Here is an 18,180-nt window from a genome sequence, read left to right on the forward strand (position 1 = left end):
TCAGCCACCAAAAAGAATCCTAGTGTGATTTCCTTTGTTTCTTTAAGTGTTCCTATTTTGAAAACAGATAAATACAATCTATAGAGGGTAGTCCCTGAATTAAATTGCTAACTCACACATCTATAATCAAGACTTAAAATAATTGCTATAACTATTTTGTTCAGTTTTTTAAAGTTTTATTAAATTTTTTTAAAATGACTTAAATCATAAAATCTTTATAATATTAAGGAATCTTAGAGTTTGTTAGTCATACTTTTTTATATAGATTGTTAATGGCAGATTAGTGAGAATTAGAAACCTTAACATTTACCTGGTCATAGTTTCTTTAGCTCTAAAATGAAGGAGTTGAATTAGATAATTCTCTTACGTGTCTTCTAAATTTATATCTTATAAAGGCTTTATTAGAGTGTCTACTTGGTGATGTTTTAAAATACAAAATTCACATATATTCAATGATAAAAATTTCAATTCTTTCTTTGATTTTAGGTAAGTTAAAGTGGGGAAAATTCTGGAATTTTGAAGATGCCCCAGCACAGTATTCTAGTTTTCTGCATAAATTATAAATAACTTCAAGAATTTGCTGAATAGAGGACACCAGGATCAGTTTTTCAAATCATGCCATCTGAACAGAAGCAATTTTTTTGTGATGAAAAACCAACTACGTTAGAAAAAGATTATGATGTGGAAGATATAATAGTTATTGATGCTGTAGAGTCAGAAGAACCAAGAATTTTAGAAGATAATTCTCCTTATGAACTGAAAAATGTGAAAATTGATTTGCCCAAGATAAGTATTCCAGATGAAACTCCATTGATGCATGAAGTTGACACATATAGACAAGTGTTTGAGAATAAACCACAGACTGCCAGAAAATCTGTTGGCAAAGAGAAAGTAGATGAAAGTCCTTTAAACTCTTTAGAGGAGGGTAACATGTGGCATAGACCCAATGTAGGAAATGAAGAAGGAATGAAAATGTCTGCAAAAATACTTAATTTCAGCTGTACAAAATGTAGAGACAATGTCCGATATAGCCCAAATGATTTGCAGAAACATTTTCAGCTTTTGCACTATGGAGAATTACCTTTATATCCTTGTGAGATGTGTAATTTTTCTGCAAATGACTTTCAGTCATTTAAACAACACAGACTTATCCACCGAAGCACTTTAGTAAAATGTGACATTTGCAATGATGAGAAGGTATATACCTTATTAGACTTGACAAAACATTTTGCAGTTAAGCATTGTGTTAATGGTAATTTTCAATGTGAAAAATGCAAGTTTTCTACCAAGGATGTTGGCACATTTGTTCAGCATATTCACAGACATAATGAGACTCACTATAAATGTAGTAAATGTCATCATATAAGTTTCACCAAAGGAGAGTTTGAGCAGCATCTCTTAGTTCATTCCACTACTTTTCCCTTCAGTTGTCAATATTGTAACTATAGTTCTGCTGGGAAGGACCAACTTGTAAAACATGTTATAGCTTTGCACAAAGATCAACTGTATGCAAAAGATAAACTGGAAAAGGAAAAATGTGAAAAAAGGATAGTAAAGACTACAGCTGGACTTAAGCTTATATTACGACGATATAAAATAGGAACATCAAGAAAGACACTTTGGAGACAAAAGAAAGAGAACAATGGAAATGACAGCTATGTAGAAAAAAGCACACAGGTGCTTATTAAAAACATTAATAAAAGTCAGATTAAATCTGAAGAACAGAGTAATACAATGGAACATTTACATGAAGAAAAGAATGAAATCATACACATTGAAAAACAAAGTCAGAAGCAAGATGAGTCAGAATCAGAAACAAGAAACCTCTTACCTACCAGTCAGAGTAGTAGATCTGAAGAGGGATCAAGTTCTAGTTTTGGATTTTTAAAGAATGTTATACATGGACCTGCAGTACTGATGTTGAAAAATAATAAAATAACAGTTCCTGCCAACTACAGTGCTAAGTTTATGGGGTTCAAGATGGTAGACGGAAAACAACACATAGTTATAAAATTGTTGCCTACCAGTAAATCAGATTCATGTTCTCCAGGTCTACAGCCAGGTACAGTAAAAGACAACACAACTGATTTGCAGCGTCATACAGCTGAAACCACTGGATTATCTACAGGTGCTACACTGCATACATCTGAATTAAATAACACAATTTGCACTAACACATCTAATCCATTATCATTTTCTACTCCTCTGTTTTCAGGGAATGCAACTTTGGAAAAAGAAAAGGCTGTTTTGGCTCAAGCTAGGAGTAAGTCTCAAATAGTAGGTACTGAGAATAGTACACCTCTCTTGTCAACAAATTCAGAATTGACTGCAGCTCCTTTAAATTTGACCACTAAAATTAGAATAAGTAATAATGTTGGAGCATGGGGAAGTTGTGTTACTCAAAGTCATCCTCAGGTATTGTATGCCATAGTTAAGAACCCAGTTAACGTGGAATCTGTTGAAGTAAATTCTGTTGAACCAAAAGCACAACATAGTGGAATATTGAATAACTCCAGTGTTAATGATCTCAACTATATGCCATTCTCTAGCCAAGGATCATTACCTTTTCATAATTACTCAAAAATGGACTATTTGGATAACTCATGCAGTATTTCAGCAACAGCACATGAAAACTCTGAAGAATCTTCATCAAGCAAAACAGCTGTTCACCAGCATAGCTCAAGAAATGAATCAGGCTTGTCATCAGTGGGGATGAGCACAAATCCAGATCTCCATGAAACATCTCCTTCAAAGATTTGTCAAACTTATTGCCCTTTAAACACTAAAGATACTTGTGAACCTTTAAAAAACCATTGTGAAGTTGACACTGAAATTTTAGAAACAGTACAAAATATTGAAACACAGAGTCCTCAAACTGATACAAATCAAGGCTTAGAGGATGTAGCTGAGAAATCAGATTGGGAGAATATCTCTTCTGTTGATTCATTCACAATGCCCAAAATCACATCTGTTTTCTCACTGCAGAGTACACAGGCATCTGATTTTTGGTCACCTGAAGAAACCCAGTTGTTACAAAATGTATTGAATGACAAATTAAGTTTGGGAAAAGACTCTGATATTACACCAAATAAAGGAGTTCAACTTCATGATGAGCTACTTCTGAAAAATGAAGGCAAGAGCAACATTACTGAATATTTGAAAGGTTCAGAAAGCCCTTGCACTTTACCCATTTCATCTAGTAATGTGGGGATTAGTGTACATACAAAAGATCTTAATGCCAGCAACTGTACAGAAAATACAGAAATGGATTGTGGGAAAGAAAAGCAAGTACTATCAACACCAAATGATTTGGGAGACTCTGAGAAAATACCCAGAATTGCTGTTGTTGGCTCATTAGTTAAGACCCAGTCTGATACAAGAATAACTCAGCAGCTTGTAAAAGACAAAATACAAGCTACTCCAGATAGTTCCAATGGCCTAGGTTCTTTTCATGTGCTGAGCCCACCAATAAACTCTGAACCAAAAAAAAACATTTTAGTTCAGTCATCTCCTAAAGGATTTATTTTACCTTTGCATCTTGCTAACAAATCTGGATTACAACTTGTTTCAGGAAGAAGTCTTTCATCAACTAATCCACCAGGTATTTATATGACTAAAGGTATATCATCATCTCTCCTTTTAAACAAGAAACCTGGAATGATTCTAAGGTTAAGTAATGGAGGGCTTGGAAGTGTTGCCAATATTACAGGTGAGAGTTCTCAAGTTCTTGGTGGAGCTACAGCTAAGGAGCATGACAAAACACCTTCTGTAAAAGCAGATTTGCAAAAGATTAGTCCTACAAATATAATTTCCTCCTCTACAGTTGATAGTAGGCCTGATATGACAGTTAGTTCAGAAAATAGCATGCCATTTAAAGGATCATATATTTTTAGAAACCCAGCAGAGTCTTCAGTGAATGAAAATTCTTCTCAAAATATAGTGCCTGGGTGTCAAAGCACTAAGTCACCGTCTTTGGGTTCAGTAAGACAGCCAAGTGAAGCTCAACAGAAACAATCTCTTTATGCATTGTTGCCCGATGGCCGTCAGGCAGTTCTCCTAAGATGCGTGACTCCCAGTAAGTCGCAGGTAGGATCTTCTGATTTATTACAGAGTAGCACTTATGATCATCAAAATCATCAACCAAAGAAATCTGGAGCAACACAACAAAAAATACTGCTGAAAATTATTAAGAACCCTGCTTTTGATAACAGTAAGTCAGTAAAGAGCCCTAAGTCTTCATTACAGTTAGACATCATACAATCTCATCAAACTTCCACAGCAGAGGAGAAACAACCTGTCTCTTCTAGTGATGCCTTACTCTTAACAAATAGATTGATGCCAGCAAATGCAACTGTCGCAACCTCTACAGCAATATGCACCATACCTCCTCAAGGGACAGTGTGTACCACTACTCATCCAGAAACCCAGCTTTTAAGGTGTCAAACAAATAGTTCATTTCGGAGTGGCTTCAATAATGGAAAATCTACCAGAAGACAGATTTCAAAAATGAAAACTAATGTACGACATAAAGCTTCTGAACCCTTGATTACATATGAAAACAGGAACTTTGGACCAAAATGTAGAGAGAATTTCCAGGAATGGCCTAGAAAAAAAGTAATGTTGCACAGGAAGAGTAAAAGAAAAACGAAATCTGAAGATTTTCATGACACATTTGACCTTTATAGGCCAAGGTTTCCTAAGGATACAGTTAGGACTTTGCGACTTTTCCCTTTCAGTTCTACACAGCTTATAAAATGCCCTAGAAGAAATCAGCCTGTTGTGGTTTTAAACCATCCTGATACAGATTCTCCAGAAGTGGTAAATGTAATGAAAACTATTGCTAAGTTTAAAGGGCAGGTAGTCAAGGTTTCATTGTCAAAAAGAACAATTCAAGCACTTCTGGAACCAGCATATTGTAACATTTCTAAAGCAGTTACTGATGATTTTTCTGCCAAGAGGCATAAAGTACTTAAACCTGTGAAAGAAAGATTTGTGTTAAAATTAACACTTAAAAAGACAAGCAAAAATAATTATCAGATTGTGAAAACTACCTCTGATAATACTTTGAAAGCAAAGTTTAACTGCTGGTATTGTGGTAGAGTATTTGACAATCAGGATGCTTGGGTGGGTCATGGACAGCGACATTTAATGGAAGCTACTCGAGATTGGCATATGTTAGAATAATTTACCTTGATTATTAAAAAAATAAAATTACTTTAAAAGAATGAATCAAATTATGATATGCATATGTTTTCTATTTCAGTGTAGTACCAGAAATTAAGCTTTTAAGTATTGTTTTTGGAGATGGTTATATTTTATTGGAAAAGCAGAATTGCAGCATTTGAAAATGCAACCACACAATGCATGCATTTTGAAATTATAGCTCAGATGTACCTTGTTGTTTTTTTTTGTTATTTTCAAGAATATGTTCTGGAAAGTTAGGTTAAAATGAAAATTGTGAACCCCCCCACCTGTTTTTTCCCCCATTAAGTTATGTCAAAATCATTTGAGAATGTGTATTACAGTGGAGATCAGCATCTCCATTAACACCGCTTCTATTATCAGTCTTGTAAATCTGGTAAGTATTTCCCCTCTAAGTATGATATCAGTCTCCCACCAAAAGGCTGAAGTTTCCCTTCCTGGTTATCTTTCCAGGCTGCTTATCCTCAGTCCAGATTACTCAGAGACCTCTGGTGCAGAGTGGAGTATAATCCTTGAATCAGTGAGATCCAATGGAAAGAGCACTGATTTAAAGTCAGAAATCTTATTCTGCAATTTCAGCTCAGCTGTTACTTAGTGTCTATGTGACTTTGGGCAAGTCATTTTCTGAACTGCAGGTTGCTCATCTCCATGAGGAAGGTGGACCTGATGATGACCCCTAAGGTCCTTTTTAGCTCCATTCTGTGATCCTGTGAAGGAAATATGTTGACTGGATAGTATATTTGACTTAGAGTTGACTCACTGCAATTAGGATACCATTGGATACATCTCTTTCTAAAGAGATGTCTGTGAGTAGATATGTCAAGCAAATAACAATTTTTTTTCTTGTTAAGGTTTATGTTGCTGAGATATTCCCTGTGATGAGTGAAGGTAGACACCACTTCTAAAGGGGGTATACAGAGATGATTTTAAAGACAAGTATTGGGCTCTATAGGAAGACTGGAACAGAAACAAGGAAATGTCTTTTAGTCCAAGTTTAGAGAATCTTGTTGCAGAGCTGATGGCAGATTTCTTCAGATAAATGCATTTTCCAGTTTCCAGGAAACTCAGATTTAACTGATTTAGATACCTGCTGCCATTCTAGCTGTTTTTCTTCTGGATATGAGATCTACAAGTAGGCACTTCTCAGGGAAAAATTTTGTTTTTCTAGATTTTGCTTTGTTATTTATATAGTAACAAACTGGTAATCTCAGAGTTTTGGGGAAAAAAACAAAACAAACAACCCAACAACAGTCTTATTTCAATGACTAATAAAATATCACACATCTTTCACACATGCCTCCAGTGAAGTGGCTTTCATAATAATTTTAGAGGACTGGAAATCCAAAGCAAAACAGCTGATTGGTATCAGTAGGGTAGGCAGATAGCAGTAGATCTTAAATCAGTGGTAGAACTCAGGACAGTTTTCTAGTGGATTCCTTGATAAGAACAGACTCAAAAATGAAGTTGCTGCATCAAAGAATCAAAGACATAAAATTTCTGCTTTATAAATGTAGTTTGACTTTTATTGTGTCTTTGTATAATGGAGCTCATCTGTATTATAAAATTACATGATCTAAGATTTTTTGTTACATGGTTACTATAAGTGTTATATATTTTTATTGATTGGAATAAATCTTCAGGGCTTCTCTTCTGTACATAACTAAGATTTAAGACATGTACATATTTTTGTATGGCTTATTTGCTATAAACCCTGCACAGAAATTTTTTGGCCTAAAAAGTTTGTTTTATTTTAGTTCTGGGCATGCACTAATAAAACTGGTTATAAACTTTAAAATATATGTATATATACAGAGCTTTTACCAGCATTATTTTCTTGGTTTTAATTTTAGTTTTATTAATTTTTTTGTAAGTTTGTTTTTCAGGGATATGAACACTATTGTTAGCAAGTGCCTAAAAGATGTGAAACAGTTTACATATATCAACTGTAACAATAGGTCCAAAATGGACCAGTCCCCAAGAGGTTTATTTTAAAGAAAGCCATATGTAGATGCTTTAAGCTATCTTGCTATGCACATGACACTTGTACTATTTCTGTGCAGTTTGTCTACTTTCTTAGTGAAGTATTTTCATATAAATAAAAACCTGTTACAATTGTGTTTATTAAATTGAGCCTAAGAATGGAATCAATTGGAAATATACAATATATATTCATAATGCGTAATGGTATTAATTCAAGAATGGTAAGCGTTGCTAATTTCTGTAATGACTTTCTTTAACATTAAATTTATCTTAAATTGTGTTTACACAATAATTTTAGTCTACTGTATTAATATCTAATGACAACTTAGTGTTGTGCATTTTTAAAAACTTAGTTTTTAAAACCGTTTATGCCAGTACACCATACATAATAAAAGTATGATTTTGTTCTAAAGATTAGAGATTTATTTCAGTGTTATGTGACTTTACCCCCATTTGCTAGTGTTGTTTTGATAGGACAAACTTTGTAAGACTCCTTATTTTTTATTAGGCAACATGCTTACCATTCGAGTAGCTGCCACCAAAGTGATTTAGCCATAGATTATTCCAGTGTTACATAATTAGAGATGTAAATGAGAACATAATCCAGTTAGCATTTCTTTTCTGCAGGGTGTCACCATTAAGAGAACAGAATACATTTCTTAAATGTTTAGGCAAATTGATAACAAATGCAAGAAATTTTGAGATCCAGGAAATACTTCACTTACAGTGCACTTGTGGTCTAAGTCCATTTTCTTCCCTAGCCTCAATTGGAAACTTACCCTGACTCTCCAGTGTCAGAAGCCTCTTTGCTTGCTTAGGCAAGTGTAGGTTTTTTGATTACAGGGCAACTATGTTGGGAAAATCTGTCCTTCATGTGGGAAACATCTTTAGCCTAATTGGGCCAGTTATAGTTAGGAGTTAAACTATTCCTATGCCCTGGACTATGCCTTCTCCAAGAAAATCTCTCAAAACTTTCCTTCACAATTAGAGCAGAAAGACTTTTGTTCTTTTTGCTGTATACTCCTAGCTCAAACTGAAGTAGCTACAACCAAACGTTTCCAACACAATCTTCTAGTTAGAAGAATTTTTATTTTTGCCAACACTTACTAGGCACAAAATTGTCCTTTCTTACATATGTTCAGTAAATGGGCCTAAGATGCATATTGGTTCCTCTCCATCCCCAATTTCTTTTAAAGGAGCTTTCTTTCCTTTGTATCAACTTTAAGATGGAGCAATTTTTTTAAAAGTTTGATGGTTTTATTATAGCAGTCTGAATGTGTCCTGGTGATTTGTTCATTGGTCCTTAAAACCATCAAAACAGATGTGTGACCCTAGGCAAGACTCTTAACACCCATTGCCTATCCCTTACCACTATGCTTTCTTGGAATCAATACACAGTATTGATTCTAAGATAGAAGCTAATGGTTTTTTTAAAAAACTATCAAAATATTTTTAAGCCCCAAATTGTGTGCTATCATACTAAGGTTGTAATGTAAAACTGGTTAATATGCATAATTAGGTACAGGATGTGTAGAGAACAAAAAAATGGTAAATGGAGAGTATATTCTATGCACACAAGGGTAGGGAGGAATTACGTTGGAGTACAAGTGGACTGAACTGAATATAGGAGCCAACATCCCTAGGATTTTGTCACAACTCTACCACTAGCTGGGTGACATTAGTTATTGTGGGTCTCAATTTTATGTGAAATTAGAGGGTTGAAGTAAATTGTCTTTAAGGTGCCTTCTAGCTCTTAAGAAAATTCTGTTAATTTTCCAGTCAATGTCCATTTCACCTTCACTAAAATATAATTAAGGAAGAGAACAGAATTAGAATGGATAGAGAATAACTAGGATTTGCAGGCTCTTATGATAGACCTGTGGAAATATAGGGATCTTCTGTAATTTGAGAAGAACTTGAAAGGTGGAAATCTCAGGGTTTTTGAAATGAGAAAGTTGAAATAAAGAGGGAGTATGATACATTTTTAGATGCAAATAGAACTTTAGATATAAATGACTTTCTTGCATGAAGATTATTTCTATTGAGAACTCACCTGTATTCTCTGGACTTGATTTACCTCATTGGGATAATAATTCTCTTCCCTAAAGAATTTGCTATTGTTAAGCAAAAGTTTTTGGCATCCACTTGGACTTATGGTGCGTTAGACATTTCTGCAGCAGAACCTATTCTCAACTAGGTTGTGAGGTTTCTGGAATATACCTAACTGGTCTTACTCCAATTTAATAAACATTATATACTCATTAAGTCATGGTACTGCTCTAATCACTGGAGTTAGAAAAATGAAAAATAAAATGAAACAGTTCTTGCCCTGGAGGAACTTATATTCTATTGATTTCTTCACAATGGAGAATACAACTACATGCTCTTGGCAGCTAAGTAGATTGATTGTTTTTATTTTTTAATTGTTGGTGTCAATGTTTCCTTGCACTAGAACTGGTTAAATGAGAGCTGATGAATCACTCCAGTAAAACTTTTGGTGGAATGGTCTTTTCTTATCTCTGTCTATTTATTAAATGCCCTGAGTTTCAGAACATTTTCTTCAAAAATAAAATGAACTATTTTGATATTTTGTTTTAAGTCATGTTTTTTTTTAATTAAGAAACGTGGAAAGTATGACTGATTTTCCCAGAGCCCTGTATCTCCTTTTAACTTTAAAGTTTGAAAGTTCTACAAATGTGACAACACATTATATGAAAATAAGTAATCTTATTCTAGATTACTAAAGAGTGCTTGCATGTTTTCAATGTATTAAAACCAACATTCTACATATGATTTTTTTCTGGTAGAGGAGAGCATTTTTTAAAAATCTCATTTTATTTCTAGAACACCCATTTACCTCAAGAACAACTTAGTCACAAAAGTCCTAATCTTATAAATTTACTATGTTTAATTTTTGATTACTTTGTAAAACTGGAAAGCCTTTGATAATCTTTGAACCATAGTAATTTATATTTTAGTTGAACACCATTAGATGTCAAAAACAACCATAGATCTGGAAGTAGCTAAAATTGCAACTTTGAAAAAGGAAAAGAGAGATGAAAGAAGAGTGGAGAGTAGAAGCAGACAGTGAGGATTGGTGGGCATTAAATAAGACCATTTGACCTACATGTTTATTTAGCATCTGTTATGTGGAAATATTCACTGAAGAAGATTATCTCCAACTTTGAGGCCTAGAGTTGTCTGGGACACTGAGTGGGTGACAGACAACTCAAAGTTTCACAGCTAGCCTAAGTCAGAGGTATGACTTGAATCATCTTGTTTTTGAGACTGCTGCTCTGTTGACTACATGAATAGTCAATAATAGAAATAGATACCTGGTAACTGCATATTGTCTTGGAAAACTACAAATTAACATTGTTGAATTTTTGTTGATTTTGCCAAACCTTTCCCAATTGGAGTTTAAGCTGGTTGGAACAGTTTGACATACCTGTACCACTTGTTTCTACCTCATTTCAAAGGTAGAAATAATGTGAACTGAAGTAATTATGGGGTAATTTGGATATCGTTGACAGAAGTAATGCATAATAATGTGCTGTGAGTATAGATATAGGAAAGAATTTCTGGCTGGGTGGTGGGAATCAAGAGAAAACATGGAGGAGTGGATATTTGAAATGGACCTCAAAAGAATAGCATTTCAACAAATGGAGGGAAATTCCTTTGTAAAGTGAGGTGCTATAAGAATAAGATTAGTTTCCCCCTTTCTTTGTCTCTTGCTGTTTCCCAGAATATAGTGCCATTTTGTTATTGCAGATATAGTTAGGAAGAACCCTAGCCTATGGAATGTAGCACAGGAAAAAACAAGATGATGCCAGGGAGCTGCCTTCTTTATACCATGTAACCATAGTATGCAATTGGCAGTGCCAGGTACTTGATAGATAAAGAGAACAAAGCAGATCTGCGAGGCAGTTGTTATTTGGTTTTGCTCAGGCCCTAATTGGAGATGTCTAGGTGTATTTTAGGAAGTAAGTAGAGAGATTGCTAAGGAAGAGATTCAGAAGAATGGTGGGAGATATGAATGAAAAGGTTATTTTCTTTTGTATGAGGAATTATTATAAAGAGGTAATGAGAGGCAGGTAGGTTGCACAGTGGATTGAGCTCTTATTCTGGAGTTAGGAGAACCTGGGTTTAAATCTGGCCTCAGATACTTCCTAACTGATTGGGCAAGTCACTTAACCCAAATTGCCTAGCCTTCACCACTCTTGTCTTAGAATTGATACTAGGACAGAAGGTAAGGGTTAAAAAAAATTTAGCCAAGTTGTTACAGAAAAAAGTTTTTATTAGAAAAAATGTATGCTAAATGTTCTACAGAAAACTACTGTAGGTAGCATGCTTTCTTGTAATGTTTAAAAATGGCAGATATCAGTTCTGCAAAGTGTAGGTGTAGTTTTCCTGTATTAATTGGCCTCATGAGACCCTTTGTTTTTTTTCACTCTTATTCCCAACTCTTCATTTAAAGGACCATCCCCTTAGTTCAGGGTCTTATCCTCTTTGTAGCCTCCTAACTGACGTCAAATCCCCCCTTTCCAATCCATCCTCCACATAACTGCTGAAGTGATTTTTCAAAAGTGGAGGTCTAATTATGATACTGCCATCTAAAATCAAATGCAATCCTTTGTGTTGTTTTAAGCCTTTCACAACCAAGCTCCAGCCTCCCTTTCTAGCTGCATATATACCTTCACATAATTCTACAAACTAAATTGGCCTTGCTTTTCCTCCCATCTTCAGGCCTTTAGAGTGTACTTTCCATGGCTCTCCTAGCTTATAGGGTCTCTTCCACCACACATCATACATACACATTTATATAAGCTTAGTTCTAAATTGGTAGTCCAGAGACTTAGCTAGTACATCCAACCCATTCATTTTACAGATAAGGAAATCTGAGATCAAATAAAATGACTTGCTCAAGGTCACACAGTTAATATGTATCAGTTGGGATTTGAACCCTCATCTTCTTAGAGCCAGTCTCTGAATTACAGAGCAGAAGCTATTTTTTTCTCTTTCCTTAGTGCCTGCACAGTGGCTATCACGTTTTAAATACTTAAAACTATTCTTTCATCTATTGCAAAGAAGTAATACTCCAGAGGAGTTTTACTTTCTGTTTCATACTACATCATATTTAATTTTTTTCTCAACATATTTCTTTCTACTGGAATATCTGTACACAAAAGCCACAGGTACAATATTTTTTTTAAAAGGTAATCTCTTACATTTGTGTAGTGAAGGGGATCCCCAAGCCTAAGTGAACCCCAGAAACCGTTACACTAATCTTCAGGTACTTGCACCCAGAAGCTAGGCACTACTTTCCCATGGATATCCCAGCCTCTACCCTGTGAATTCAACTAAGAATGGAAACAACATTCTATTGTGACTAATGTTAAAGCTAAAGGTCTTGCATCTTGCCTGTAACATTGATGTTGAGCTAAGGCAAAATGCAATACATTAGAAAAACAGGAATTAGAAGATTTGGGCATGGACTTCTAAAACTCCAGCCTTCCATTGGTCTTGGAACCAGTTTGACTCTTGTTCTACTGTTAAGTAGCTTGTCCAAGCAGCCCACCAAGATCCCAAACCCCAACTTGTGCAATTCTGTTTGATGCAGTGACATAACATGAAGCTTTTCCCAGGCTCCCATCTGTTTCTTTGGTGGAGCCAATGCTCTAGGACACAAATGTCATACGTGGATCAAGGGCCCCAGAACCAGATTAGAATGTATTTGGGAAATATTTGGATAAAAATATGATAAAACATTTAAAGTTGTCAATATGAAGCCTGCAGGGATCCTTATGTACAGATCGATGGATGGCCCCTGTTTGTGTTTGTGTTTGACACTATTCTTCTAGGATATCTGAAATATGGAGAAGGAAGAAGAGGGGTAAGTTAGCATGTAGTCAAGGAAGGAGAGCTGCTTTTTAATATCTGGAGAGCCAGATCTTCTAGTGGTTTGAAGATTCATGTCCTAAGGAGTTAGAGCAGGAAGGGACCTTAAAGGTCATCAAACCAAACTCAGTTGAGGAAAACGAGACCCAGAGAAGTTAAGTAGTTTGTCCTGGGTCATATAGCTAATGTCTGAGGCAAGATTTGAATCTAGGTGTTTATGATGCCAGTTTGAAACCAATGACCATCAATTTTGCCACTATTATTAATCTTTATTAGTAAAACCCTTTTGTTATTGATAGTGAGAAGAAAAATTTCAGTGTCAAGGTCAGGCTGCTGTAGATTCAGAATGAATGAGATTGTACTGTATAGGAACAGAACAACCATACTTAGAAAACTGAGATGGCTTGGGGTGGGATAGGAGAATTGGGAAGGAGAGGGTTCATGATTGACATGAGAAAAGGACTTTGCTTATAAAAGCCTCACATGTAGGATTTCTTTACATGGTGAGCTTCCCTGCTGCATTACAGTAAGGATGTTCAAGAATAAAAAAAAATGTTAATGTTAAACATGTTCAGAGCAAAGTCAATTGACATTAACCAGTTGCAGGGAAATGTGTATAAAAATGAACTAAACTTCTTATTTTAAAGTACAGTTATCTTCAGTAGTGAGTTTCCAGCTTCTAAACAATTACATTCCTGTCCAAGTTTGTCATAACCACTCCCCACCCCCCTATTTTTAGGACTAATGTGTTTATCCCTAGGAGATCTGCTATCAGCTACCTTTTCTTCATCACCCGCTTCTGGGTCCTCTGATAGACACATGCATGAGGAAGAGTGAACATTTCTTTAATGAGTACAACAACCCAAACCAACCTAACCCTGTGGTTCAGGGGGTTGGATGTTGACAAGTCACAGCAATCACTCAATAATATACGTGTGCTATGTACAGCCTAGAGTACATCATCTTATAACATTTTGAACTTTTTTCTTTTACATTACAAAACTGAAACAAGAAGTGATTGTCAGGGTTGGAGAACAGATGCCCAGGATGCTTCAGCTATATGAATTTAGTGCTCTTTTTTCTCAGCCTCAGTTTCTTGTTTGTTAGATGACTGTTTTCTCCCACTGAAAATGGATCAATAGAAGGGAATTCCTAATTGAAAAATTGAAAATTTTCATTCTCTAACTGCTTCTTGCAGTTTACTTTGCAGTATATTACAGTGATGGTGATAACATCTCAGCTTCACTGTATACTAACAGCATTATCTTCAGAAATAATAGACAATGCAGGCTCCATGATCTCCCTCTGAAGGAATAGTGTCCTCTGGGACAGCTGCCTCGGTCCATGGTGCATGAGCCACAATCCAAGAGTCTCCCTGAGGATGTTTTTCATGTCACTAAAAAGGTGAAAAATCAGGAATATCTGAGGCAACTCTGCTAATATCCTTTCTCTTCTTGTTTCCTATGAAACTTTAACAGCATATTTCAGTCTAGTGGAATCTTTGGTGTTGTTCTGACTGTCGATAAGAACCAAAGGTGTATGTTGATGATTCTTTATTATATCAGCCACGCTGTTAAAGTGCTGGATGAAGAAAATAGAACACATTAAAACTGATTGTAGACTTTAATTCCTTAAGAGCCCAGTTCAAACTCTATTTTTTTTACAGCACCTTCTATAGTAAGTGAACTTTCATTCCAAAACAAGTATCATCCTTAAGAATTTCCTCCAAAAAGATGAATTGCCCAGGAGCTGGAGGAGTTGGATTTTAGTCTCAACTTTTCAACTGTCTTATTGTGTGACTTAAGAGAATTCACTTTATCTCTCTAGACCTTGGCCTCCTCACCTGTGAAAAGATGCAGGTGGAACAAGTAATCATTAAGATTTCTTCCATAGTTCTAATATTTTTTGGTTCCATGATTTCTACTTAATATTTCATTAGATTAGACCACAGAGTTTCCTAGAGAGTAGGGAACACTAAATACCACTCCCATCCTTGCAGGCTGGAAGAGAAGAAACTCATCTTTCTAGCCATAGTGCCTTATTGTATAAGACCTGTTCATTCAATGAGTCAGCTAGCATTTGTTAAGTGCCTTCTATGTGCCAGGCACTGTGATAAACTTTGGGGATATAAAAAAGGAGCAAAAGTAGTCCCTGCTCTCAAGGAGCTCATAGTCTAATGGGTAAAACAACATGCAAATCACTGCATTCAAACAAGATGTATACAAACTAAATTGGGGATGATCTCTGAGGGAAGGCACTTTCATTAAGGGGAATTGGGAAAGGCCTTTTGAAGAAGGTGGGATTTTAGCTGAGACTTGAAGGAAGCCAAGGAAGCTAGAAAGCATAGATGAAGAGGAGTGCTCCAGGAATAGTGGATAGCCAGTTAAAATGTGGGAGGAATAGCAAGGAGGCCAGTGATAGTCCAGATATAATGCTGCTGTGTTTTATTTAAGAGCCTTGAAGGTTTCCAGGTAAGGGATGAGTCTTCAAAGTCAGCTCAGAGAGAAATTCAGGGCTAAAAGGCTTAAGAAGTTGTCTTCCAAAAATGTTTATAACTCTTGACTGATTTATATCACCTTCACTTTGTTTGGAATCAGAATCAAAAGGAAAGTAGTGAGTCTGTTTTATCCTTTGATTTCTACCTATTTACCTCTTCAGTTTAGATCTAAAGCTAGAAGATGGTGGAAACCAATAGTTATTCTTCTCAAAGAACAAGGCCAAAACTCATCTGGGAAAGGGACTAGTATGAAAAAAAGCCAATAAGGAGCAACACCCAGAACAAGTTTCCTGAAGAAATGTCCAGAGCAAAGCTGGGGGAAAAATACAATGAGGACCATGGTATACAGTTGCCTTGGTCCATGGTACATGAGCCACATTCTCTGAAAGGTTCTCTGAAAGCTCAGACATACAGACATCATAAACTTTGACCCTCCTTCTGGAGATCCTGGGCTCAAGATATGAGATTTTTTTAAAACCCAACTATAACTTGTTATATTTTAAAAGTATTTCTTTCCCAAAGTTGCATTTCAACAATAAAGAGTTGATTGGTTTACCAGAAATGAGTTTTCTGAGTTTCTTAAATATCTACCAAGATGTACAAAAGTTTCAAAATGCTTTTTTTGTAAAAATGCTATTAGAGGGGGCATCTAGGTATCTCAGTAGAAAGAGAGCCAGGCCTCGAGATGGGAGTCCTGGGTTCAAATAAGGCTTCAGACACTTCCTAGCTATGTGACCTGCTGAGTAAGTCAATTAACTCTCATTGCCTAGTCTTTAATGCTCTTCTGCCTTAGAACCAATAGTATATTTATTCTAAGATGGAAGGTAAGGTGTTTTTTTAAATGCTATTAGATAAATGAGAGCCTGAAGGAATTAGAATGAGCTCAGATCTAGCAGTCTGAGCACTCAAGGTGCCAAAGATCATGGGGATTATTTATCTGGAGAAGAAAAGATTTAGGAGAAATCTGATAGTAGTAGTCAAGTTATTTTCAAGGCTACCTGTGAGAAAAAGTCTGGACATATTCTCCTTGTCTTCAAAGAACAGAATTAGGAACAAGAGGCTGGAATTGTAATGAAGCACATACAGGCTCTTTAAGGAAAGGCTTCCTAACCAATGGTGCTGCCCAAATCAGAATGGGTAGCTTCAAGGAGTTGGGTCAAGGCAAGTGGGTTGCCCCTTAAGGATAGTTTGGATGATCACTTGGGGAGAACGTAGAAGGAGTCTTACTCTGCTAAGGGTCGAGCCACCTCACTCCTCAGGATCATTTCCACTCTGAGATTCTAAGATTCATTTCTCTGGGACTCTTTAAAGGGAAGTGGTCGAGGTGGACTAGAGACAGTGGTTGCCACTGTCCAGGTCTAACATTCTAAGGATGCTTTTGCCATCTAGTGGTCAAGATGAGTAAATTCTATAGAAGAAGAGATGAGCCCACAAGACCATCTCATGGCTGAACTGGAAATGCCCTTCGAATGAGTTGAGATATTCACCTTACTGGTGAATTTTGCAAAATAACTTTTGTAATTTCTAAGATGAAATTTCCAAGAAGTCTATAGTACGTGGAGACTGTCTGCCTTCAGTTGTTTGAAATCTGGTCACTTCGAGGGCAAAGCTTATTTATTGGAAGCATTGCTCAAAAGAGAGGTTATTAGGAGAAAAAGGTTTTAGCTTAATATATGGAAAAACTTTCCATTACTCAGAGCTACCTAACATGCCACTTGCCTTCAGATGTAGTGAACTCCCAGTCCCTGGAAGTGTCTAAGCAGAGAGTGCTAGATGACCACAACTTTATGTCTGTACAAATTTTACCTACCCCCCACCTTCCAGATCAAGTCCTGGTTCCTCCAGGCAGTTTTTCCTTACTGTTCCCACTCAGTGTCCACCTTTCAGTGGGAGAGGAGACTAGCTAAGCAATGAAGAATTAAGTTTTAACACTTGTCCAGACTGAGGGGCTCAAAAGATTTTGCCCTGTGTTTAGAGCCTCTAATTGTTCTCATTGCATTTCTGTTCCTGACACGAGCCTGGTAAACTGATTATCAATACTTCTGCATAAGTTCTCAGAACTTGAGCCTTGTGTTTCTAATCTTGCCTTACTAGCTAATTAATTTTTGGGGGTTTTGGATGTTGAATTCCATTTTTGGCCATGATCATCGCCTTGCTGTGGATGTACTCCAGCATAGCCCTTGCCCGGACCCCAGCCTTTCTGTCTCTTCAGTCTGACCTCAGATAGCATCCATAGCATGAGAACATTGTCATTTAGCTTATTTTAATTTGATAATTTCAATTTTGTTGCATATAAGTTGTCTCCAGAACAAGGCTATAAATCTCCTGAGGTCTGGGTAGAACTGAGCAGTGCTCATGTTTGATATTTCTTTCATATAAGCTAGGATATCTCATTTAGTAGCTAGAACTGTGAAGCACATTGAGTTGAATTGAAGGAGTTACTCACCTCTTCACCATTTTTTTTACTGCCCAAAGCATACTGTTTTGTTGTTTCAATATACCGCACAGGGATGTTATAAACTCTTCTGTTATAGAATACAACTAATGTAAATGGCTGCTTGGAATTGTGACCAGAGCTTTTCCTTATAAGAAATGATCCATCC

At 36.1% G+C, this 18,180-nt stretch overlaps 2 protein-coding genes across 2 annotated transcripts in view; one reads left to right on the forward strand and one right to left on the reverse strand.

Moving 5' to 3' along the window:
- The first annotated feature begins 615 nt into the window (after positions 1 to 615).
- On the forward strand, positions 616 to 5,184 carry ZNF518A (zinc finger protein 518A). Its single transcript, XM_044660204.1, has one exon. It carries the CDS (start codon positions 616 to 618, stop codon positions 5,182 to 5,184), a length of 4,569 nt encoding a protein of 1,522 aa, XP_044516139.1.
- An 8,724-nt stretch (positions 5,185 to 13,908) lies between these two features.
- Positions 13,909 to 18,180, reverse strand: part of BLNK (B cell linker) — a 41,544-nt gene continuing 37,272 nt past the window's right edge. The window contains exons 16-17 of the mRNA XM_044660205.1: positions 18,024 to 18,179; positions 13,909 to 14,661 (exon numbers count right to left, since the gene is read on the reverse strand). Of these exons, the coding sequence (XP_044516140.1) occupies positions 14,542 to 14,661; positions 18,024 to 18,179 (276 nt within the window). The 3' untranslated portion in view covers positions 13,909 to 14,541. The remainder of the gene's footprint in view (positions 14,662 to 18,023; position 18,180) is intronic.

This window comes from Gracilinanus agilis, chromosome 2 (assembly GCF_016433145.1).
Source record: "Gracilinanus agilis isolate LMUSP501 chromosome 2, AgileGrace, whole genome shotgun sequence".
Taxonomy (NCBI): Eukaryota; Metazoa; Chordata; class Mammalia; order Didelphimorphia; family Didelphidae; genus Gracilinanus; species Gracilinanus agilis.